Source organism: Myotis myotis, unplaced genomic scaffold (assembly GCF_014108235.1).
Source record: "Myotis myotis isolate mMyoMyo1 unplaced genomic scaffold, mMyoMyo1.p scaffold_m19_p_13, whole genome shotgun sequence".
Lineage (NCBI taxonomy): Eukaryota > Metazoa > Chordata > Mammalia > Chiroptera > Vespertilionidae > Myotis > Myotis myotis.
The window spans coordinates 35,852,593-35,877,090 of NW_023416317.1; the positions used below are offsets into that span (position 1 = coordinate 35,852,593).

Below are 24,498 nucleotides of genomic sequence, written 5' to 3' on the forward strand. Positions count from 1 at the left end.
TTCAATATAAAAATAAGTATCATTTATGTGTATACAAATAATTTCAAAACTCATGTTTCAATTGCATAGTTAACAGTGTTCATGAACATGTCTGAAATTAATCACATTCTGAAATCATTAAAAGTAGAAGGTAAAAAATGTGTCAAATATTTACTGCATCTTTGTGTAAAGTTTGATTAACAAAAGATTTATTTTTAACTTGTTGCTAAGTTACTTGAGATGTTAATGTTAACATGCAATTAATTAAATGTACATAAAAAACTATTAAGAGAGGAACCAAGATGGTGGCATAGGTAAACACCTGAAATTGCTGCCTCACACAACCACTTCAAAAATACAACTAAAAGACAAAACGGACATCATCCAGAACCACAGGAAGGCTGGCTGAGTGGAAGTTCTACAACTAGGAGGAAAGAGAAAAGCACACTGAGACTCAGAGGAGGTGCGGAAGTAAAGTGCAGGGGTACAGAGGCGCACTTGGAAAGGGCTGGCAACTGAGGAAATGGTTGTCTTTTTCAATCAAGAGGGAGTCTTAAGCTCCTGACTGCTCAGAACTCCAGCTCCGGGTGAGTCTCTGGGGACCCAGACTCATATGGGGAGAAACTGGACTGTCTGGCATCGGTCGGAACTCGAGGGCGGCTTTTTCTCAGAGATGCTTGCAGCGATTACCGGGACACTGAGACACGGGACCTCTTAGGGTAGGACTGAGGATCATACATAGCTGCTTACTCCGCCCTGTTGATCCCCTGAGACCCCACCCCACCCAAGCTGTGCGCAGACGCTTTTGCATATGAAAGGCCTGGCCCTTTGCAATCTGAAAATTACCTAACAAACTGCAGCTGGGTCAGAGAGACCCAGAACATCCCAAAGAAGGCCCAAGGCCCCACAGCAGCTTGCATTGCTTCACAGCTGGGCCTCATCTGGGCACCTCCAAACCCCAAACAAGAGGAATCTGCAGATCTCTCCATACCTCCTGCTGGGTAGCCTCAGGCAGAGGCTAAATTAGCACCTCCTTAGAGATCCAAGAGCCAGTGTACCCAGTGGTCAGAGTGGGACCATTCAGATTACAACTCCTCAGATCCATAAGGGACACACTCAGGGGGCAGACTCAGTGAGCACCAAAGCCCCACTGAAGCAAGTCTTGCCCCAGAAGGGTGTCTCCAGGACAGAAGTTCTCTCACTGCAGACACAGCTGATTCTCACAGCCAATTGGCCTGGAGGTCAATTCCTCCCAGTGATACCAACTACAATCAAGGTTTAATTACAACAAGACTGTGCACAAAGCCCACAAAGGGGTGCACCAAGAGTGTCCACCTCAGGTAATTGGGGAGGCTGAACCACTGGGCCCTATAGGACACCTAGAACAGAAAGCCACTCTATCGACACAGGGAAGCATAAATAACGCAGAGACAAAGAAACAGGTCACAAATGACAGAAATGGAGGAAAGCAAACTACTGGATATAGAGTTCAAAACCACACTTATAAGGTTTTTCAAGAATTTTCTAGAAACTGCCAAAAAATTTAGTGAGACCCTCAAGAAATCTAGTGAGACCCTCGAGGTTATGAAAAAGGACCGACTAGAAATTAAGCATACACTGACTGAAATAAAGAATATTATACAGAGTTCCAACAGCAGACTAGAGGATCGCAAGACTCAAGTCAATGATTTGAAATATGAAGAAGCAAAAACACCCAAATGGAAAAACAAAAAAGAATCCAAAAATATGAAGATGGTGTAAGGAGCCTCTGGGACTTCAAGCGTACCAACATCCGAATTATAGGGGTGCCAGAAGAAGAGAGAGAGCAAGATATTGAAAACCTATTTGAAGAAATAATGACAGAAAACTTCCCCTACCTGGTGAAAGAAATAGACTTACAAGTCCAGGAAGTGCAGAGAACCCCAAACAAAAGGAATCCAAAGAGGACCACACCAAGACACATCAGAATTAAAATGTCAAGAGCAAAAAACAAAGAGAGACTCTTAAAAGCAGCAAGAGAAAAACAGTCAGTTACCTCCAAGGGAGTACCCATACGACTGTCAGCTGATTTCTCAGCAGAAACTATGCAGGCCAGAAGGGAGTGGCAAGAAATATTCAAAGTGATGAATACCAAGAACCTACAAACAAGATTACTTTACCCAGCAAAGCTATCATTCAGGATTGAAGGTCAGATAAAGAGCTTCACAGATAAGAAATAGCTTAAGGAGTTCATCACCACCAAACCAGTATTATATGAAATGCTGAAAGGTATCCTTTAAGAAGAGGAAGAAGAAGGAAAAGGTAAAGATACAAATTATGAACAACAAATACACATCTATCAACAAGTGAATCTAAAAATCAAGTGAATAAATAATCTGATGAACAGAATAAACTGGTGAATATAATAGAATCAAGGGCATAGAAAGGGAGTGGACTGACTATTCTTGGGGGGGAAATGGGTATGGGGGGTGCGGGAAGAGACTGGACAAAAATCGTACACTTATGGATGAGGACAGTGGGGGGAGGGGTAAGAGCAGAGGGTGGGGTGGGAACCAGGTGGAGGGGAGCTATGGGGGAAAAAGAGGAACAACTGTAATAATCTGAACAATAAATATTTAAATAAATAAATAAATAAATAAATAAATAAATAAATACTGAAGAAGAAAAAACCAACTATTAAAATATGCCTGGTGCAGGAAGCCACCCATTGTCATTACTATCAGAGAAGTGCAAACAAGAATCCTGGAATGCTGGTGAACCTTGAACCCGATGGCAAGGTCCAGAGTTCTGCACCAATTGTCTAGTCCAGACAATGGTGGTTCAAGTTAATTCCTGATCAAATAGTCTCAGACTAAATCCTTCTAATATTTACTAACCTTTAAGATAGTCTGTTACCGAAATTACCTGCCTAAGAGCTAGATGTGTATCCAATATTGAATAAAAGGCTGGCGAGGCCTGGGCACCAGTGGAAGTCCTTTCTCTTGCATTGGGCTTGCTTGCCTGGCCCCAATATTTTCAAATTATTATTTTCTTGTCTCGTCTCTTTCATTTGTGTGCGGCCCGTCCTCCAGATTCTGAACCCTGAACCACGTGTGATGTGGGGAACATTCACACCTGGAAGCTGCAAAAAATAATTTAACCTTTGAATGACTAAAAATATATATACTGTCTATAGGTACTTTGGGCCCATACAATTACATTGTTAGGATAAAATTATATTAACTATTAAAAGTAGCTGCTTGAATATGATGACTTTAAAAAAAAATCTTAATTGTACCTTCAAAATTTTTTCTCAAGAACTATCAGAAACTGAATGCAACACTAGCCTTATTAAGCAGAGATATTACCGATAACTGGCAAAGTATCAAAAGAACCCCATGAAAAGAGTCTCCTTTTCATTCCTAATGTTAACTTGTGAATCATTCATAGTTTATCTATTTAAAAAGTGGCTTGTCCTAGCCAGCTTAGCTCAGCGGATAAAGCGTCAGCCTGCGGACTGAAGGGTCCCGGGTTCGATTGGACAAGGGCACATGCCTGGGTTGCGGGCTCAATCCCCTGTAGGGGGCGTGCAGGAGGCAGCCGATCAATGATTCTCTCTCATCATTGATGTTTCTATCTCTCTCTCTTTCTCACTTCCTCTCTGAAACCAATAAAGAAATATATTTTAAAAAATAAGTAAAAAGTTGCTTTCAGGCAGGAAAAGAACAATGATTATTTTTTATCCTAATGTTGATCTTTTAATGTCATCAATCTGCCAATACTTAAGGAAAAAAGTCATTCCCATACTAGGACACCAGAACTGAAGAGAAACTGAACAGGAGAAAATTACAGGATGGAAATCAAGTGCAGCAATAAAAAGCCAGTCATGGTTAATACCACGGTCTTGAAAGGAATTAAGGTTGTGACGATTTCATGTTTCATCCTTAAAGAAGTGAACAGAAGAGCTCTTTAACACACTGTGGTGTGCAATACTATTTCTCAGTATGAAACCTGTCACACTCCTGATGTCATAATTGGGACAAACTTGGTCATAAGCCCTTATTAAAAGATAAAACTTAAAGTTTACTATGTTGTCAGAAGAACTAAAACTTCAGGAACAAATTAATCAGAAACTATACAGCTAAGAGGAAATCTCCCACTCCCGGTTTGGATAACAACTAGTGTTACTCCAAGAACTCTGCATGGATAACAGGTACACCAGGTATATAACCTACCAGAGGCTAAACAAACCTCACCAGAGTGAATTCACAGGACTCACAGGAGGAGGGAGAGGAATGAGGCACCCATTAGCCCAACTTCAATCTTCTTTAACAAAATCAAAGAGAATAACATATTAAATTCTGCACATGTGCAAAGTGAATCTGGACAACAATGTTAAATTACCTAATAGAAATAGATTGACCTAAAATTTTGAAAATTTTATAATATAACATCAAAACTGAGAAATTTTAAAGTATAATACAGTGGGGCCTTGACTTACGAGTTTAATTTGTTCCGTGACGGAGCTCATAACTCAAATTACTCGTATGTCAAATCACTGTGACGTTCGCTGCGCCAACTAGCGGTGGGGTATCTGAAGCTGGCTCGTAACCCGAATTTTTTTGAGCTTGCAACTCAAAGCAAAAAATCGGCCGAGAGACGGCTCGTATCTCAAAAAAACTCGTTAGTTGGGACACTCGTAAGTCAAGGCCCCACTGTACTATTATTCCTATGACATTCTAATAATAAAGACAAATAAAATAAATGGAAGAACTAAGTGCTTCTGGTACTGAAATAAGAAACACATTTTTTTAAAAAAGTATTACGAGGTTTGTGATTCTTCTGTACATGTCTAAAACATTATTGGCAGTTTTTCTGCTGTCTCTCTATATTCATTATTTTAAAAGATAGATTTTTAAAAATTGTCATTGTAAATGCCTCTTCATAATACAGCAGTAGGAGTGACTGAAAAAAATGGCAGAGCAGGGAACTCCAGAGCTCTAGCCACAAAAATGACTAAAAGTTGGCAAAAAAACAAAACCTAGTTAATAATCAACTTTTGCATAACTCTGAAATCTAGTCAAAGCTTACAACAAAGAGGGGAAAGATTAATAAAGAAAGAAGCTGCTGCATTGGGGTAACCTGGTAGTTGCTGAAGTCAGAGTGAGCTACGTAGACCTTGTTGTGAAAAAAAAAAAAATGTAGTAGAAGTTTCAAGCTGTCTGGTAACTCCATTAAGAACCAACAAACCCCAAGAACATGGGGGTGGGGGGATATGATATCTAGAGTTGCTATAATAGTCAAAATTAACCAGTTTGCAACAAATTAAGAGAAATGCAAAGAAACAAAAAAAGTTTGGCTCATTGACACGGGGGAAAAAAGAAATGAACAGAAAATGTTCCTAAGGAAGCCCAGGCATTCCACTGACAAAGACTTTAAATCGATTGTCATAAATATGTTCAAACAGCTAAAGGAAAGCTTTCTCCCTTGAATCACAAATAAGACACCATTTGTATTCAGCAGTATACTAGAAGTTCTAGCCAGAATAACTAGGCAAGTAAAAGAAAAGGCATCTGAGTTGAAAAGAAAGAAGTGAAATGATCTCTATTAAAAGCTGACATGATCTTTATATAGAGGAAATATTAAGGAATACACAAACACAAATTCAGCAAAGCTGCAGAATACAGGATCAACATACAAAAATGAGTATATTTCTTTATACTAATTAGCACAGTTGCAATCCAACGAAATTAGTGAGTATTTAAGGAATCATAATAATAAGAGTCTTTTTGACAAGACGCCTCTAAATTCATGTAAAGTAGCCTTTTGATTTAGTAGTCCCAATGCTAACAAGCCCAGTTTTTAAGATATTATAACTTAAAGAAAATTTTGGAAAAAGGGAACATGCTATAACTCTCTGTCACACTTCCATTATCTGTATTTATTTTAATAACATAGTAATGGTTACTCCAAAATAGAGGTCAACAAACTACAACCGATGGGCCAAATAGGCAGACCTATTTTGGTAATGTTTAACTGGAACATATGCATAGGCATTTGTTTCAATTATTATCTATAACTGCTTTCAGACTAAAATGGCATTGCCTACAAACCTAAAATATTTACTATCTGGACCTTTAAGAAAAACACTGCCAATCTCAATTCTAAAAAAGTATAAAATTTGACCTCAGATTGGCTTCTGAAATATACTAAGACTTTTCCTTTACACTCTATTATATAAGTAACCAGAAAAATCAAAGAAAAAAAAATGAGTATGAGAATATTTCCAATCTAAAATCAAGGGTTTTAGGAAAAAAAAAGTTTTATTCACTAATTAAAGACAGAATTATTTAAAAATATTGTTACATGAAGGATTAGATTGGTAATAGGTAATGTTTATGGGAAAGACTACGCACAGGATTCAATTATAAGAGAATTCAGCCTATTTCAGGAGTGAGACAGAGAATTATTATAAACTAAAAAGGTCTGAGTTAACTTAATTGAGAGATGTCATCATGAACAATGAGTGTAGCACACTTTTTTCTTTTTATAATTTGTCATTTCCTAGTCTTGAGTATTCTTTATATTTTAAATAAACTATACATGTGCTATATATTGAAGTGTCATAATGAATGAGAGGAAAAGGTATGGCACCACTTACTTGGAGAAGTAAAAATCAATGGAAGAGAAACTCTGAGGCCTTTTTTTAAATTTAACAAACTTTATTTTTTAGAGATGTTTTAGGATTTAAAAAAATTGAGCAGAAAGAGTCCTCCCCCCATATATCTGCCCCTCACCCCAGACCCTCATTTATACAGTTTCTGCTTAGTATTCACAACTTAGGTTAGTATGGTACATTGGTACATTGATGCATCAATAGTGATATATTATTAACTAAAGTCCATAATTTACATTAGGGTTTAATCTTTGTGTTGTACATTCTATGGGTTTTAATAAATGTATAATGACATATATCCACCATGACAATATCATAAAGAATAAAGATCCCCTGTGCCCCACCTATTCACTTTTCCCTCCTTCCCCTCCCCACCCCTAAGGACCACCACTAATCTTTTCAGTGTCTCCAGAGTTTCTGCCTTTTACAGAATATCATAGGATTATGTTATGTAGCCTTTTCAAATTGGTTTCTTTCACTTAGCAATGTGCATATTAGGTTCCACCTTGTCTTTCTGTGGCTTAGTAGCTTATTTTTATCACTGAATAATAATTCCATTGTATGTATGTATCACAGATTGTTTATCCATTCACCTACTAAAGAACACCTTAGTTGCTTCTAAGTTTTGTCAATTATGAAAATAGCTGATATAAACACTGTGTGAAGGTTTATGTATGGACATAAGCTTTCAACTCATTTGGGTAAATACCAAAGAGTGCAATTGCTGGATCACATGGTAAGAGTAAGCTTTGTCTTGTAAAAATAAATAAATGAATAAATGTCAAATTGTCTTCCAAAGAAACTGTGACATTTTGCATTCCCAGAAGCAGTGAATGAGAGTTACGGTTGCTCCACATCCTCACTGGCATTTGGTATTGTCAGTGTTTTGGATTTTAGTCATTCTAACAGGTGTGTAGCAGTACTTCATTTTAATTTGCAATTCCCTAATGCCCTATGATGCTATCTTTTCCTATGCTTATCTGCCATGTGTATCTCTTCCTTGGTGAGGTTTCTGTTGCCCATAGGTTGGTTGTTTCTTATTACTGAGTTATTATAAAAGTTCTTTGCTTGTTTCAGATACTAGAGTCCTTTATCAGGTATGTTTTGTAAAGATTTTTCTCCTAGTCTGTGGCTTGTCTGTGGTTTATCTTTCATTATCCTAACAATGTCTTTCAAAGAAAAAAAGGTTTCAATTTTAACGAAGTACAACTTATCAAATTTTTCTTTCATAAATCATGGTTTTGAAACTAAAACTAAAATGTCATCGCCAAATGCAAGGTCACCAAGATTCTCTTATGTCATCTTCTAGGAATTTTATAGTTTTGTATTTTACATATAGGTCTATGATCTATTTTGAGTTAATTTTTGTGAAAAATATAAAATCTATATCTACATTTTTCTTTGCATGTGGATATGCAATTGTGCCAGCATTGTTTGTTGAAAATACTATCCACTCTCCATTGAATTGCCTTTGCTCCTTTGTCAAGATCACTTAACTATAATTACATGCGTCTATTTCTAGGCTCTTTATTCTTAAGTCAGGTGGTGATAGTCTCCCAAAGATTGTTCTCCCTCAATGTTGTATTGACTATTCTTTGTGGTTCTTAAATTTTAATAGTGAAATCCTGTCTAGTTACACTGGAAAGTGAGTGAAAAAATGCTTAGAACCAGGCTGTGAAAGCCTTTTAGAGCTTACTCTAAAACTTCACTTAATTCAAGAAAATAGAGGCTGCTCTATAGGCTTGGGAAAGTGCTTCTGAAACACTATAAAACTGGCATGCTGTTGAATCAATCCTCAGACCTGACATATATTAAACACTTTAAGGGCAGATTATGTTCTTTCAAAAAGTTTTCAGCGATTTCTTAGACTCTCCAGATAGAAAGAGAACTAACAATGAAGACCACATATAGGCAAACTTTGGAAGAAAGCAGTTTACGTCTTACATTTGACCTTCTCTGATTTAAGAAAGCAATGTCTTTTTAAAATTTATTACATTTTAAAGATCAAGTTTTTAAAGAATCAGATTCTGGTTGTTGTTCCAAATTTCTCTAAGATAGGCTAAGGAGTCTATAGTAAAAACATTTTAAAATTCAAGATAGGATTGAGAGACCAGATATAATGAAAATCAAATCATGGCCAAATGAGAATTGATTGTTACAGTACTAGAGGCCTGATGCATGAATTTGTGCACCAGTGGGGTCCCTCGGTCCGGCCTGCGGGATGGTGCCGAAACTGGCTCTCCAACTTCCCCTGAGGGATCCTGGATTGTGAGAGGGCGCAGGCCAGGCCAAGGGACCCCACCGGTGCAGGATCGGGGCCAGGGAGGGACGCGGGAGGGATCCAAGGCATGTCCAGCCCATCTCGCTCAGTCCCGATTGACCGGACCCCAGCAGCAAGCTAACCTACCGGTTGGAGCGTCTGCCCCGTGGTGGTCAATGCGCGTCATAGCGTCTGGTTGACCAGCCAACTGTCTGCCCCCTGGTGGTCAGTGCACGTCATAGTGAGCAGTTGAGCAGCCTTAGCATATCATTAGCATATTACGCTTTGATTGGTTGAACAGCTGACTGGATGACTGGACACTTAGCATATTAGGCTTTTATTATATAGGACTAGAGGCCCGGTGCACAACAATTTGTTTACTCGGGGGGGGGGGGGGTCCCTCAGGCTGGCCTGTGCCCTCTCACAGTCTGGGAACCCTCAAGGGGTGTCCGGCTTGTTTGTTCCCTCCTCCCTCAGCCGCCTGGCCCAGGTTGATCGTTCCCACCTCCCTCAGCCGCCTGGCCGGCTTGTTTGTTCTCGCCTCCCTCAGCCGCCCAGCTGGCTTGTTTGTTCCTGCCTCTCTCAGCCGCCCGGCCGGCTTGTTTGTTCCCACCTCCCTCAGCCACCTGGCCGGCTTGTTTGTTCCCGCCTCTCTCAGCCGCCCGGCCGGCTTGTTTGTTCCCACCTCCCTTAGCCGCCTTGCCGGCTTGTTAGTTCCCGCCTCCCTCAGCCGCCCGGCCAGCTTATTTGTTCCCGCCTCCCTCAGCCGCCCGGCCCAGGTTGATCATTCCCGCCTCCCTCAGCTGCCCGACCGGGTTGTTTTGATCCCACCTCTGCTGCCCAGCTTGTTTTCGGCCACCTGGCTTGCTACGCTCCCTGCCAATATATGCAAATTAACCGCCATCTTGGCTGGAAGTTAATTTGCATATCTCACTGATTAGCCAATGGGAAGGGTAGCGAAGTTACAGTTAATTACCATGTTTCTCTATTATTAGATAAGATAGGTAGTAACTACCTAAAGTAGTAGTTGATGTATTTAAGTATTCAAAATGCTATTTAAATAATTATCTTAACTAGTTTTTTACTATTACAAAATAGATTGTTCTTCAAGTAAATTAACTAATTCTGACTCATCTGATCTATGAACAACCTGGTAGAATGAACTCAGAATTTGTGATACACAATGAAAGCTGTTACAAAATATATAGAAATACTGAAAAACTAAATTCACTTCTATGAACCTCTTTCCTAGAAATGAGAGATATAGATAATATTTCAAAGTCTGTGGATTCTCTAAGTTTCTTCTATTTTACGTTTAAATATTTATTACATAATTATTCTTGTGCCTGCTATTTTTTTACTTGTATCTTTATGAATTTTTATCATTAACCAAAGGAGAAAAAAAAAGGATGAAAGGAATAGAAACTGAAATCAATCAAATTAAGCCAAAAAATTATCAAAATAATTTTTAAAGTTAGAGTATTGTATCATCTAGATTGCATTTATCTCTCTTCCACATAAAATCTCTACTTTATTACATGATAGTAAATCTTGCTCTCATGTTTATAGACAACAGTAGATCTTATTAATTATGACTTTGTGGACAAGTCACCTCCTTCATCTTATACTGCTCCCATAGAAACAGAAATGTAACCATTTATTCCTCCTTGGGTCTTCTGATCTCAACAGAGGGTAAAAGCTATTAGCGTGAATTCTTAGGTAAGATCTATACATATTAAAATATTTTCATAACACCAGTTTGAGAATCCAAATCTTTTAGCTTCCTACTTTTTAAAAAAATATATTTTATTGGTTTTTTTACAGTGAGGAAGGGAGCGGGATAGAGAGTTAGAAACATCAATGAGAGAGAAACATCAATCAGCTGCCTCCTGCACACCCCCTACTGGGGATGTGCCCGCAACCAAGGTACATGCCTTGAGTGGAATTGAACCTGGGACCCTTCAGTCCGCAGGCCGATGCTCTATCCACTGAGCCAAACCGGTTAGGGCTTGCTTCCTACCTTTTTTATATTCCATACCATTCAGTTCCCCTCTATTAGGATGATTTTTAAAAATTAAAAGACTATTGCATTATTAAGTAAAAAGCAGATAAAACTGAAAACTTAAAATTTTCTAGAATTTATGTTCCCTTCCCTAGTTACCATTAAAAGTTTCCAATACTCACTATACAATGATAACCAGGACATGTATTGCTAAGTACCAAGTGAAGTATTTGTTTTATTTACATCTTACAGGCTTAGCTTTCTGGCTTTGTACTTTGTTCTATCACTTTATATCTAGCAGATCTTCCACAAAATCACTTAGTCCATTAAAAGTTTCTCTCTTTCTGTTATAAGGAGCCAAGAATGCATTATTACATTTTTCTATATGAAGTATGCCATTAAATAATAGCTTGTACACTCATTAAGCAAATGTAATTGTGAGAACAGATTGACATTGTTAAAGTAAATTACTCAATTTGTTAATAGTTTCATTTCAAGTGACCTTAATTGTATTAATTGTGATACTAGCAAATTAAATTGAAGAGCATTAAATCCATTGCTCTAATATGTCCTAGAGAAGCAAATTTTCCATTACATCAGCGAAGGGAAAATGATTATATGTCCCCCACCAAAAGTTCCACATATGCACACACAATGGGCCAAAGAGAAAAGGTCTCACTATTTACTATTACTGTTTTAATATGGGTTGCATGGTACAAAACAGACCATACACAGTAACTGAGCCTTAGATAAATAGATAATTTTAAGGCATCTTTTTATCTCAGATTAAACAGAAACTACTTCACCATTATAAAGAGTTAAAATGTTGAGAATGAGGAAACAAAGACTAGTGTAGAGAACTGCAACATGCAAATAAAAATTTTTAAATACTACAACTCAGAGTAAACCAGGTATTACTTATTAGATGCCTAGTATCAGTACATAAGGATATATATTTAAAAGTTATGGCCCTCATTCTGAGAATTATAAATTCAAGAGATTAACAATACAAACTATTAACTCTGTCTTTACAATAAAAGCTATACTCCTTAGCCTGATTTACAAAACCTCATAATCTGGCCTTGGTCTACCAGGACCATTCTGTGTCAAGTCCTGTCATTCATAGTGTCTCACCCACAATGACTTCCTTCAGTTCTTCAAATATGACAAGCCTAGGTATTTCCTTTGTATGAAATCTTTCCTTTTGTGTTTCCTTCTTTCCATCTCGCTGTCTCTGTCTGCCTGTCTCTTTCTCCCTCTCACCATCTGTGCATGATGGCTCCTTCTCCAGTATCATTCATACCTAGCCGACATAGGACCTTCACAGAGAGATTTCATCCAGTCACTCAGGGTAATATTACCCTATGTTAATTCTTTGCCCAGTACTTATCACTCTCTCATAGTTTTTCTTATTTCCATACTTTTTCATTTTTTACTATCTCATGCTAAAATATGAGTTCCATTGAAAGAAAGCTCTTGGTGTACTTGTTTAATAGTCTAACCCAGATACTAGATCAGGGGTCCTCAAACTACGGCCCGCGGGGCACATGCAAATACAAATATTGTATTTGTTCCTGTTTTGTTTTTTAACTTCAAAATAAGATATGTGCAGTGTGCATAGGAATTTGTTCATAGTTGTTTTTTTTAACTATAGTCCGGCCCTCCAACGGTCTGAGGGACAGCGAACTGGCTCCCTGTTTAAAAAGTTTGAGGACCCCTGTACTAGATGATCAATAAATATTTTTAATTTATTTTTTCCTTTATTGATTAAGATTTTACGCTCTTGTGGCCTGAGGCCTTATCAAGTGTGAAAAAAACATATGCCTCTATAATCTCTATTCATTTATTGAGTATCACTGAAATTTTTTAACCATCACGCCAAGATTGAAAATCTTTAAGTTCGATAAAACAGATATATTCACAAGTCTGATTAAAGATTTAAATTGATAGTATTATTTGTTCTAAGCTTGGTCAAAATCAGTCATAAACTATGACATTTAAAATTGTCACTAAGCAAATATGCTAGGATGCCAATTGCATTAAATTTCTCTATATTTGGAAGAAGAAAGAATGGGGGAAATAAAGTAGGAGAATTATTATTTATGTACACATATTCCTATAATATAAATGATTATTTGGCTCACAAATTGCTTTATACATGACTTGAGTAAGTAAAAGTAAATCCTCATTATTTATTGATAAATCAAGGCTAGGGGGTGTTTTTCCTGACTAAAATCAAATAGATTTGTAAGTTGAGAAAAGACAAATAATCACTATAATTTACAGGAATACAGTAATTACCAAATGGTAGAATACCAGATCATTTCCAATGACTCAAGAAAATTATATTTTTAATATTGGAGATGTAATAAAAAGAAAATGACCATTTAAAGTAAATAACTTAAGATATTATAATTTTTATGATTTATTTGCTTCTTAATTTCTTCCATTTAAAACATTCAGATTTTCCTAAAATGTGAAACTAAAACAGCTTGTTGCTAACATAATGTTTCTTCCCTTGTGTTTTCCTATATTGCTCAGATGGGACTCACAGAACAGTATAGTCAAACTCCAGAGTAAAGTACAAGTATTATATGAAAAAAGTTTTATTTTAAAACATCTATTTGATTATCAAGTAAACCCTTCTTATAGGAAATGTATAGTGATGGCAAACTAATGTAACTTATTTTCAATTTTCATAGAATACAAGTTAAGAATGAAAAATACTGCCGCTCATAGCAATCATGAGCTCAGATTAATGATGAGCTCAGATTAATCATATTATCATTTGGGTAAAATGCATTCTCAAAGCTTCATCCAAATCTTATATTAAAGTATAAGTTAACCTTCCTCATCAGTTAAATATTTATCATGGATATTTATCCACTATCTTTTTCTGTTAACTCTGAATCAGATTTTGAGTTCAATTCTATCCACTCAAGTGAGTTAGAAGTATTTTGAAAATGGCTTAACCACATTATAGATCATCAATACTCTTCCAATCACCAAATCATAGATTTCCTCCTTTTATACTCTTTAACTTATGCAATCCTTGAAGCACTGACCACTTTGGACCTTCTGGAAACTCTCATATATGTAGCTTCTATAACTTTGGCCTCCTCCATCTTTCCCCTACTTTCACTATTCCTCCAATACTGTCAAAATACTGCTCCCTCTATTCAATGTCTAATCGTGGAGAATTCCTACAAATCAATCCTCAGCTCTCTCTCCTCTCTTTCTTTGGGTTTCTTATCTGTCTTATACTTTAAACTGATATCTGGAGAATGACTCAGATCTCTAACTCATGACCTTTCAAATTTAAGCCTCTCATTTCCAACTTACTTTTGAACAGTTTAATTTAGAGGAACTGGGCATGTCTTGTTGATTGCTCTCTGATTTCACTTCTGCTGTCATACCACTTAAAATCTGTTTTTAAGGAGCCATTTCAAAAACCATACTTTTTAAAATCCTTGCTACTGTTATTTAAGAACTTCTAAGTTGCTCTCTCATTTATTTTACAATCTTTATCTTCGACAAAGCTACTGTTTTCCTTGGTGATTTTATAGCCTTGCTTAGAGTTTTTCATCTATCTAAACTGCCTTTTTCCTTGATATCTAGGGAGATTTTTTATTAAAAAATTCTTCTTGCAAAACTATGCAGATAGTAAAAAGATCAGTGGTTACCAGGGATAGAAGGATGAGGAGAGGGGAGAGAAGACAAATAGGCAGAGCACAGAGAATTCTGTGAAAATACCCTGTAGGATACTTTTAATAATCAATGCATCCTGATACATATGTCCAAATTTACAGAATGTACCGCACCAAGAGTAAACCCTAATGTAAACTATGGACTTTTGAGTGATTATGATGTGTCAACTAAGTTCATCAATTCTAACAAATGAACCACTCTGGTGGGGGAAATTGATAATGGGTGAGGCTATGCATATGTGGGGGGAGAGGGTATATGGGAAATCTGTACCTTCTTCTTAATCTGGCTGTGCACCTAAATCTGCTCTCAAAAAATAAAGTATTTAAAATAAAAAGACTTCAAACCTATCCACATCAAAGTAGATAAAAATCATTACACAGAACTAAAGGAGGTACTGAGCTGGTTTATTGGCTACCACTAAACAATATTCCATTGAATTAATGTACTTATCAAACACTTATATACTATTCCCATATCCCCTTCATAACTTCCATCACTATATTACTCTATACTTCATCTTCCCTCACTTCATCCCTTCCAAAACTTTCTACTCTGCCCTCTTAAAATGCCATTGAATGACAGCAAATTTCCTTGTATTCTCAAAACATCAATGAATTCTTTCACCATCAACTTCCTTGCCTGTTAGTCTACTTACTAGTATTACACTCTCCTGACAAAACCCCTGTCTGCTTCACTTTGTGGCTAAATCCTAGGTGCTGAATTCTGCTGGAAGATAATCATCCAAGTTTACAAGCTTGTATCACCTATAAATTAGGATGTCTAATCTAAACTTGGCTCCCAAGGTTATGTATTCTTTATCAACTCAATCGAACCTTTGTCAATCTCTACAAATCACTTTCAGCAAATTATCTCCCCCTAATTTATCAAAAAAGAGATGGAAGCATCAGTGATATTTCATTGAACTCAGTGATATGCCACTGAATTAATGAATTCACCGTACGTAAACACCTTTTTCCCTTCCCTCCTATAATTACAATGAAAATAATGACACTCTCTCATCTACAAATAGCTCCATCTTGGCTCTTGACTGCATCTCCTCTGAATTTCCAAGACCCCAAGACTCTTCTTCCATTGATTTTAACTTTTTCAAGTACTACCATAATTTTTGTATAGAGCACACAATTCATTTATCTTCAATATGGAGTATATACTGAAGACAATGGGTTCTTGGGAGATTACAGAAAGCACCATGTTGGTCATAGTCTCAATGACTGTTCAGTGGAAGCGTCTATTTTCATGAATCTTTAGCAAGAGAGCCATGAATGCCATGATCAAGAGTATGAATTTTTATTATTAGTCAATGGAAAACTACTAAATATACTACTAAAGAGCTGTTCAGGAAAGGGACATTGCCCCCACCCCAAGATAACTCCAGCCAATTAGACCAAGGGCAGAGTTTAAGGTGAGTAAAATGACTCAGGTAGCATCCTATACTTTGGTCAGGTATCTTCAGAAGAACAAATACATCTTTTACTCAAATCTAAATCCACTTCCACTACGTGGAAAGCAATACTAAAGATCATAACAGAAGAGTTTTAATATATCAACTTCAATGAACTATTTTAAGTATTATCTATTTATTCAGCAATAAAGCCAGGCACTCTCTTATGAGTTATCTAAAACTCTATGATATTATAAGAAAAAGAAAGGAAGATTTGGGACAAAAACAAAATTACCAGAGACAAAAAAATGAAATAGGCAGGATATTCAGAAGAACTTAGATTTTTAAAAGTAGGTTACTAAATATTTTATACATGAAGACAGAAAGAAAGCTTTGAAACAGATCCTATCTAATAATAGACAAACATGGTAATTAACCGTACCTCCAACACGCTTCCCATTGGATAATCAGGGTGATATGCAAATTAACTGCCAACCAAGATAGCGGCCAGCAGCCAGGCAGCTGAAGCGAACATGAGGCTTGGTTGCTCCAGTGATGGAGGAAGCCAAGGTTCCCCACCTGCCGCAGCCTGGCTCTGAGCAGAATTCTAAGATACAATGTTGCAATTATAGAAGCTAAACAAACCCCAGAAACCTGCTTTCAGCCAGCCGGGCCTCAGAGCTGGAGCTGCAATAGTGTTTCAATTATAGAAACCAAACAAACCCAGATACCTGCTTTCAGCAGCAGAGGCCTCAGAGCTAAAGCCGGCTCTCAGCTCCAGTGACAGCCATAGAAGGTAAATAAATCCCAGAATAATAATAATAATAAAAGAACGAAAAAAAGGAGAGGTTGGGAGCTTTAGTCACCTGCCAGCCTGAAAACGGCTCTCAGCCCCTCACCCAGACTGGCTAGGCACCCCAGTGGAAACCCCCACCCTGAAGGGGGTGTGACCAGCTGCAAAGAGCCATCATCCCCTCATCCAGGCTGGCCAGGCACCCCAGTGGGAACCCCCACCCTGAAGGGGGTGTGACCAGCTGCAAACAGCCATCATCCCCTCATCCAGGCTGGCCAGGCACCCAAGCAGGACCCCCACCCTGATCCAGGACACCCTTCAGGGCAAACCAGCTGGCCCCCACCTGTACACCAGGCCTCTATCCTATATAGTAAAAGGGTAATATGCAAACAGACCGTAACAGCAGAAGGACTGGGAATGACTGGTTACTATGACACACACTGACCACCAGGGGTCTGACGCTCAATGCAGGAGCTGCCCTCTGGTGGTCAGGGTGCTCTCACATGGGAGGAGCTTTTCTCAGTCACAAGCCAGGCTGTGACTGTACTGATGGCTGTCAGTACAACGGTGGTGGTGGGAGCCTCTCCTGCCTCCTCAGCAGCACTAAGGATGTCTGACTGCAGCTTAGGTCTGATCCCCGCTGGCAAGTGGACATCCCCCGAGGGCTGCCAGGCTGCCAGAGGAATGTCTGATTGCCATCTTAGGCCCAATACCCCGAGGAGCAGGCCTAAACCAATAAGTGGTCATCCCCTGAGGGGTCCCAGACTGCGAGAGGGCACGGGCCAGCTGAGGAACCCTTCCCCCCCCCACCCCGAGTGCACAAATTTTTGTGCACCGGGCCTCTAGTATTATATAGAAAGGCATTACATTAAGTAGTAATTATCTAAATACTATAAAAGCTGTAAGTAAAAAGGCATATAAAATTAATGCTAAAAATACTCGCAATATGTAACAAAATGCTATTCTCAAAAGAGACCTACTAGAAAAAAATATTCTTTCATCATGAGCAACAATCTCTTATAAGCTTGTGAAAACAACTAGTCATTCCAGGGTTTCCCTAAATCTTGATACTGTTGTTTTCAGTTTAAAATAAAATTATTACTTTTTTTACTTAATTGGTCTCTAGAAGTTAGATGCTAAGAATGAATAACCATTAATAGTTAAACAAATAGTTTGCTTTTTTATGGTTTCAACTGAATTACAAGTAACTTGTCAATTACTAATTAATACCCTTTGTTCAAAGACCTAGGAATTTAATTCATGTATATAAACAAATTTAATAGGTCACAGAGAAAATGTCATACTTGCTACGCTATTCTCTATTTGAAAAGGCAATTCAAGCAGTTAAAAGTTTAATTCACATGGAATATATGCCCTAAGATTTTGCATGTATATATCCAAACAGTTTTTTTTTCTGACCCCACCCACTTACCTCAACCACCCATGAAATAGAGTTTTCCTCTATCATTCCTATTACGTGGCTATTTTCGATAATGCTTTCCAGAATACTCAAAATCATTTAATTCAGTAATGTACTGTTTTTTTATAAATGTTTAAATTCAGATTTGAGAAATTAAAGACTTATTTGTTTACTTGTGGAATCTATAACAGGAATTAAGAAGAAAAACAACAATCCTACACAGGGAAACCACTGATTAAAGTCCAATGTTTGACTACTTAGAAAATGAATCATCCACAAATTCCCTTGTGGGAAAAATGTACAAAAGGCTTCAAATACATGGAGAACACCATGAAAGACATATATTAAAATAAACAAACATACTAGAAAGGTGATGATTTTTAAAGTAAACATGACAACCCCATTAAAATGCAACACACGTTTTCTGCAAAAGGGAAATCTAAAAAGATGAAATAGATGCTTTATATAAAATATTTACATATACAATGTGCAAAACCCACTACGGTTAGTAACCTTTATGGCTTTGAAGAACTAGATATTTACATATCTTTCTTTCTGCATATGTGTGTGTGTGTGTGTGTATGTGTGTTTTGTATATATTTTTAACAGTTGACAGCTGTTTTAGAGCATACAGAGATGCCAAGTTGAATGAGGGTCTTGATTACTTCAAGATTAGCTATCTAAAGTTTCTATTCATTTTAAGTGTTGTTAGTTGGAAGAGTCATTAGTCACTTCCTTGTCTCATAGAACATCAGCATACATTTACATTGTTAATGAACATTTGGGGTAAATGAATTAATGGCACTTTTAAACATCAATTCAGTCCTAATAACTTTGTATGTCATAGAAATGTTAGGCTAGGATATAAACGAAAAGCCTTTTCAGTAAAGGTAACTACTCATTCCTGCAACAATAAAGGATAAAATTAATTTAAAATGTTTTAACCACTTTTTTTTTAAAGACAAGCATCCATATTTAATAAACTAGACCAGAGGAAAAATATGCACTTAAAAAACAAAACACAAAATTCTATGCTCTAAAATAAACATTTTAGGCCAGAAAATTTTGGTGAAACTATTTTATATATGTCTAACCCAAAAACATATTCATAATATCACTGATATTAGGGTTTGTAAAATAATTGGACTTATTTAATTATGAGTGATTCTTACAGGTATTGCATTTAAAAAAATACATCACTAGGGAAGGCAGTTTTTTTACCACTGAAATATTTAAAATGCTGAAACTGAAATGGGACAGTTATAATTTTTTCATTTTTTTTATATTTCAAAACCTTAAACAGCAGTCTTTTTGAGCCCTTTTAAATAAAAGCAAATATAAAATAAAATACATTGTATGGCAAATTATACTATTTTTAATAACACACTCCATAAAGTCAAGAGCTTGAAATAGCCATTTTAAGGGATTATTTTTAAAATTCCAAAAATATGAGTTAATTGCAGATATTTATACCAATATAGAAAAAAAATTGTATCTGAAGTATATAAACCACATGTAAATTGAGTAATTATGATTTTTAAAATAGATTTCACAATCTTGATATGTGTATTTAATGAATAAAATATTACAAGGAGTTTTCTTAGTTAATAAGTCAACTTTATCACTAAGTGAATCATTTAAAAATAAGGATAAGGTTTCAAAAGTTATCACAAATTCATTTCCTTCTAATACACCATATTATTACTAATACTAAAAAAAAATACAGAGCTCTAATATATACTACACATTTGACAAATTTTTATGGGGTGGGCCCTGAATATAGTTTATTTTTTAATAATCTATCTTTTAACAATTTAAATGCATAGATCTGTAAAAGTACAACATAAATTTTAATTTTTTTTTTTTTTAAGGAGAATCAGGCAAGTCTTTTATTCTGGAGTAATCTCATCTTGCTGGAGGGAAAAAAATCCCTGTAAAATCAACACCAAAATGCTCAGACTTCTTTAAAAGAATTTTGACAAAGTCATTTTGCATTTCAGCATCCTTATCTATAATAAAAGCGTAATATGCTAATTAGACCAGACATCCTTCTGGACGACCTTCCGGGCAAAGCAGGGGCTGGAGTAAAGCCCGGGTCCCAGGTGCCAGAGGGAAGCCAGGCCAGCAGCAGGGGGAGGACCTACTCTTGCACGAATTTCATACATTGGGCCTCTAGTACTAAAGTAATTGTTTAAATTTATGGTTTTTAAAAAACAAATGGCAGTGCATTAAACATTTGTCTGTTTTTTTCTATAATTGAAAGTAGACGTTTTGTGGTATTCATTCCTGTCAGTGCCCTATACCTATGCAGAGTTGCCCTGCTTGGTTTCATCCACAGAATTACACACATAAGGTAGGCAGAGCTAACTGAAGGCCCTCTGCTAGGTTTCCCAGTAACCACAGAACATATCTGTATACAAAACTCACCTCCAGTCCTGTTTGAGTAGCTAGACAAGGGGTCAATGCCCACTTCTTGTTCTTCTGGCTGCAGAGGATGTCTAGTTTCAGACAAGGAATGATACATTATGAAAACTGGATGGTGTCAGCAAAAGAGACTCCCTGGGAGATGAAAAATATAGGAAAAAAATGATAAATATGTTTTCTTTCTGCTATGACTGGGAATAAATAAAGGACTAAATGATTAAATGAGCATTACAGACATTAACAAGTTTTCTACAGGCTCCAGGGAATGTTACTACATATTGGTAGCATATGCAAAGATTGGAAAAAGTGGCACTAAATTTCCATGTCAATAATTTCTCCCCTAATCTGAACTTCACTGGTAACCTATGCCTCAATGCTCAATCACATTGTCAATAAACTGCACAAAAAGTTGAACTATAAGTTAAATTATGATCACATTAGTAACATCCTTTTGTTTCATTGTCAAAATAATACATATTTACAATAGAAACTTTCAAAATATAGAAAATATAGCAAAATGCTAATGATATGCTAAGGCCGCTCAACCGCTCACTATGATGTGCACTGACCACCAGGGGGCAGACAGTCAACTGGTCAACCAGTCACTATGATGTGCACTGACCACCAGGAGGCAGATGCTCCAACTGGTAGGTTAGCTTGCTGCTGGGGTCCAACCGATAGTGACTAAGCAAGATGGGCCGGACATGCCCTGGAGCCCTCCTGCGGTCCCTTCCTGGCTGGTCAACCTCCCACATCTCTCCCTGGCCAGCCAGCCCTGATTGGCCCAGATGGGGATTGGAGGAGATGGGCCTGGACACGCCCTGGAACCCTCCCATGGTCCCTCCCCAGCCCTAATTGTGCACCAGTGGGGATCCTCAGCCTAGCCTATGCCCTCTCTCAATGCGGGACCCCTTGGGGTATGTCGGAGAGTTGGCTTTGGCCCAAACCCACAGGCCACTCCCCTCAGGAGGGTGCCAGACTTAGGGCTCATGGCTGGTGAGTGCTGCTGCGGAAGTGCGAGCCTCTCCTGATCAGGACTGATAGGGCATGACCCACAGCAGGCGCAGTGGAGCCAGGATGAGGAGTGGCAGGTAGGAGCTGCAGGCTGCATTGGTCTGCAGGTTTCAGCCCAATTCCCACAGGCCACCCAGAGGGACCCACCCATGCACGAATTTGTGCACCAGGTCTCTAGTATGTGTGTGTGTGTGTGTGTGTGTGTGTGTGTGTGTGTGTGTGCGCGCGCACACACACACACCCATACATATACTTTTAATGTGATCCATCATGCTAAACATACTGATTACATGAATTATTGTGTTTTCCTTTCCATTAAAATCTGTATTATCACTTGTAATGCATTCCTACTATTCCATTATATAGCAATAACAATTTAAGGTAACCAATTCTTTATTAGTAAACAATTAGGATGCTTTCAGTTATTCAACATTATAATCCTCATGATAAATATCTTTTAGTAATATCTCTGTGTCACATCCATGATTATTGTCTTAGGATAAACTCTTATAAGTGTAATTGCTGAACCAAAACATATTTATTTTAAAAATAAGTTTTTGTAGTAAGGTTTTGGCAAATTTTGCTCTAGAAAGATTTGTACACAGCAATTCATTTCCCATGGATCTTCATTAACAATGGTAATAGGTAATTCCTATGGTTTTTGTGTGTGCGCATGTGTGGTGTTTTTTGGTGTGTTTGTTGTTTTTTTTTTGGTGGGGGGAGGTGGGGAGGTGGACCAGTGTAACAGTCAAATTTTATATTGCATTTGCTTGGTAACTAGTGAGATTACTGAGGACTTCATATGTTTTCTCTGACATTTGTTTATTGCCTGTGTAGATGTAGTTTATTATTATAACTGGCTTCATGATTTGTAAGCAAGCTTTAAGTATTAAGGATATTAAACATTTTTCATAGGATACATATATTTTTCTCAGACAATATTTGTCTTCAAATTATGCAGCATTTTTATGACATAAGTAATTCTTTTTATTTTTATGCACCCAAAATACCTATATCTCCTTTATGGTTTCTGTCTCTAGTAATATGTTTACAAAGGCAAGATTACATAAATAACCACCTATATTTTATTTTATAGTTTTGAACATCTTCCTCCTAAATTCTTATGTCAATAATAATTCCCATCTACACAAAGATTTTTGAGATTAAATTATTTTTGAACTTTCAAGCTATACTAACAGGAGAGGATTAGGTAAAACCAATACTGGGAAAGTAGAAAACTTTTGCCTCTAACATTTAGTAAGAATTTCTAAAGCTGTAAATCCTAAATCCAGAAATAGGATAGTTGTCAGTATTTGCTTGTATGTAAATCAATTAGCAAATATTGAATACTTATTATTGCTAAAAAAGAAACAGTAGGCCCAAAATGGAGTCACTAAACCCCACATCTGCAAAGCAAGACTTAATACTTAACCTAACTGCATTTTCAGCTTCTTCCAGGAATGCAACCTTTAACCAATCAGCCAGGAATTACCTGGTCAGCACTAGTGAGGTAAACCCCTTCCATCCCCATAGGTAGGTTAATGAAATATGAAACAATCTACTCTCTTCCCCATTCTGCCTATAGAATCCTTCCATTTTGTACAGCAACTTGGAGCTCCTCTCTATTTGCTCGATGGGATGCTGCCCAACTCATAAATCATTGTATAAAACTGATTTTCAAATTTACTCTGTTGAATTTTTTATATTTAATACTATACAGAAGAAATCTGGAGAATATAATCTAGTACAGAATACCAATATATAGAAGATTAGTTATATTATAAAACAGAATCTGAGAAATTCTGCTGAAGTCCTTTACTAGAGAGAAGTGAGGATCACCAACTCAAATGTCTAAGGGGGTCAGGCAAATAGCATTGTTAATCATAGTTAACATATACTGAGTAATGAATATGTGCCAACAAAAACTACTCTTCATGCTTCATGTATACTCATCATTTCATCTTCTCAACAACACTATCTTCATCTTCATTTTCATTTTCCCAAAGAGAACACTAAGGTATAGAGAGATTAGTCTAGAGCCACACAATTAGTAGATGTTGAAGCCAGATATGAACCCATCCTCTTGAACTCTGGAGCTAACAATCTTTATTCCTACACTACATTTGGCTCCTATTAGTCAATGAAATAAATAGACTACTTATAAAATAAGGAGGTATAAGAGGATAGGTTCTGTGAATAATTGGAAATTCCTTTATTCTGATTCTATCTTTTCAAGATAAGCTAGAAATCCAGAATTTTCAGTGAAATCTCTTTAATTGTAAGGGTTGGAAAATAATACAAATTTTAAGAAAAAAGAACTTTATGAAGCAAACTAAACACATTTCAAAATTGTATCTGGCCCATGGACTATTTTAATGTAAGATTCATATTCTCTATATATTGTTATACTCTTAAAAAACAATAATAAGCATTTGAAAGTGCATATTCCATGTTAACTACCAGATTTCTTTAACATCCTTTAATCTCCTATAGTATGTTTTCAAATCATATCCTTAATTTCTTATTTTTATAATATAGTTCTAGAGGCCCGGTGCATGAAATTAGTGCACGGGGCAGGGGGATGGGGAGGGTATGTCCCTCAGCCCACCCTGCAACCTCTCCAATTTGGGACCCCTCAAGGGATGTCTGACTGCCCCTCACAATCCAGGACTGCTGGCTCTCAACCGCTAGCCTGCCTGCCTGCCTGATTCCCCCTAACCGCTTCTGCCTGTCAGCCTGATCACCCCCTAACCACTCCCCTGCCAGCCTGATCGACGCCTAACTGCTCCCCTGCTGGTCCAATTGCCCCTAACTGCCCTCCCCTGCCGGCCTGGTCACCCC

General features: G+C 37.2%; 1 protein-coding gene across 6 annotated transcripts in view; it reads right to left on the reverse strand.

The window, feature by feature from the left end:
* The window catches only part of TBC1D5 (TBC1 domain family member 5), a 450,518-nt gene that overhangs the window by 263,032 nt on the left and 162,988 nt on the right, over nt 1-24,498 (reverse strand). For 4 of the 6 annotated variants that reach the window (XM_036332709.1, XM_036332707.1, XM_036332712.1 and 1 more), the window contains one exon: nt 20,647-20,778. The exons of 1 other annotated variant lie outside the window; for it this stretch is intronic. In XM_036332709.1, coding sequence (XP_036188602.1) covers nt 20,647-20,743 — 97 coding nt within the window. In that variant the 5' untranslated portion in view covers nt 20,744-20,778. Of the gene's footprint in view, nt 1-20,646; nt 20,779-24,498 lie in introns of those variants that run through there. One more of the 6 variants, XM_036332711.1, reaches the window with a different exon arrangement.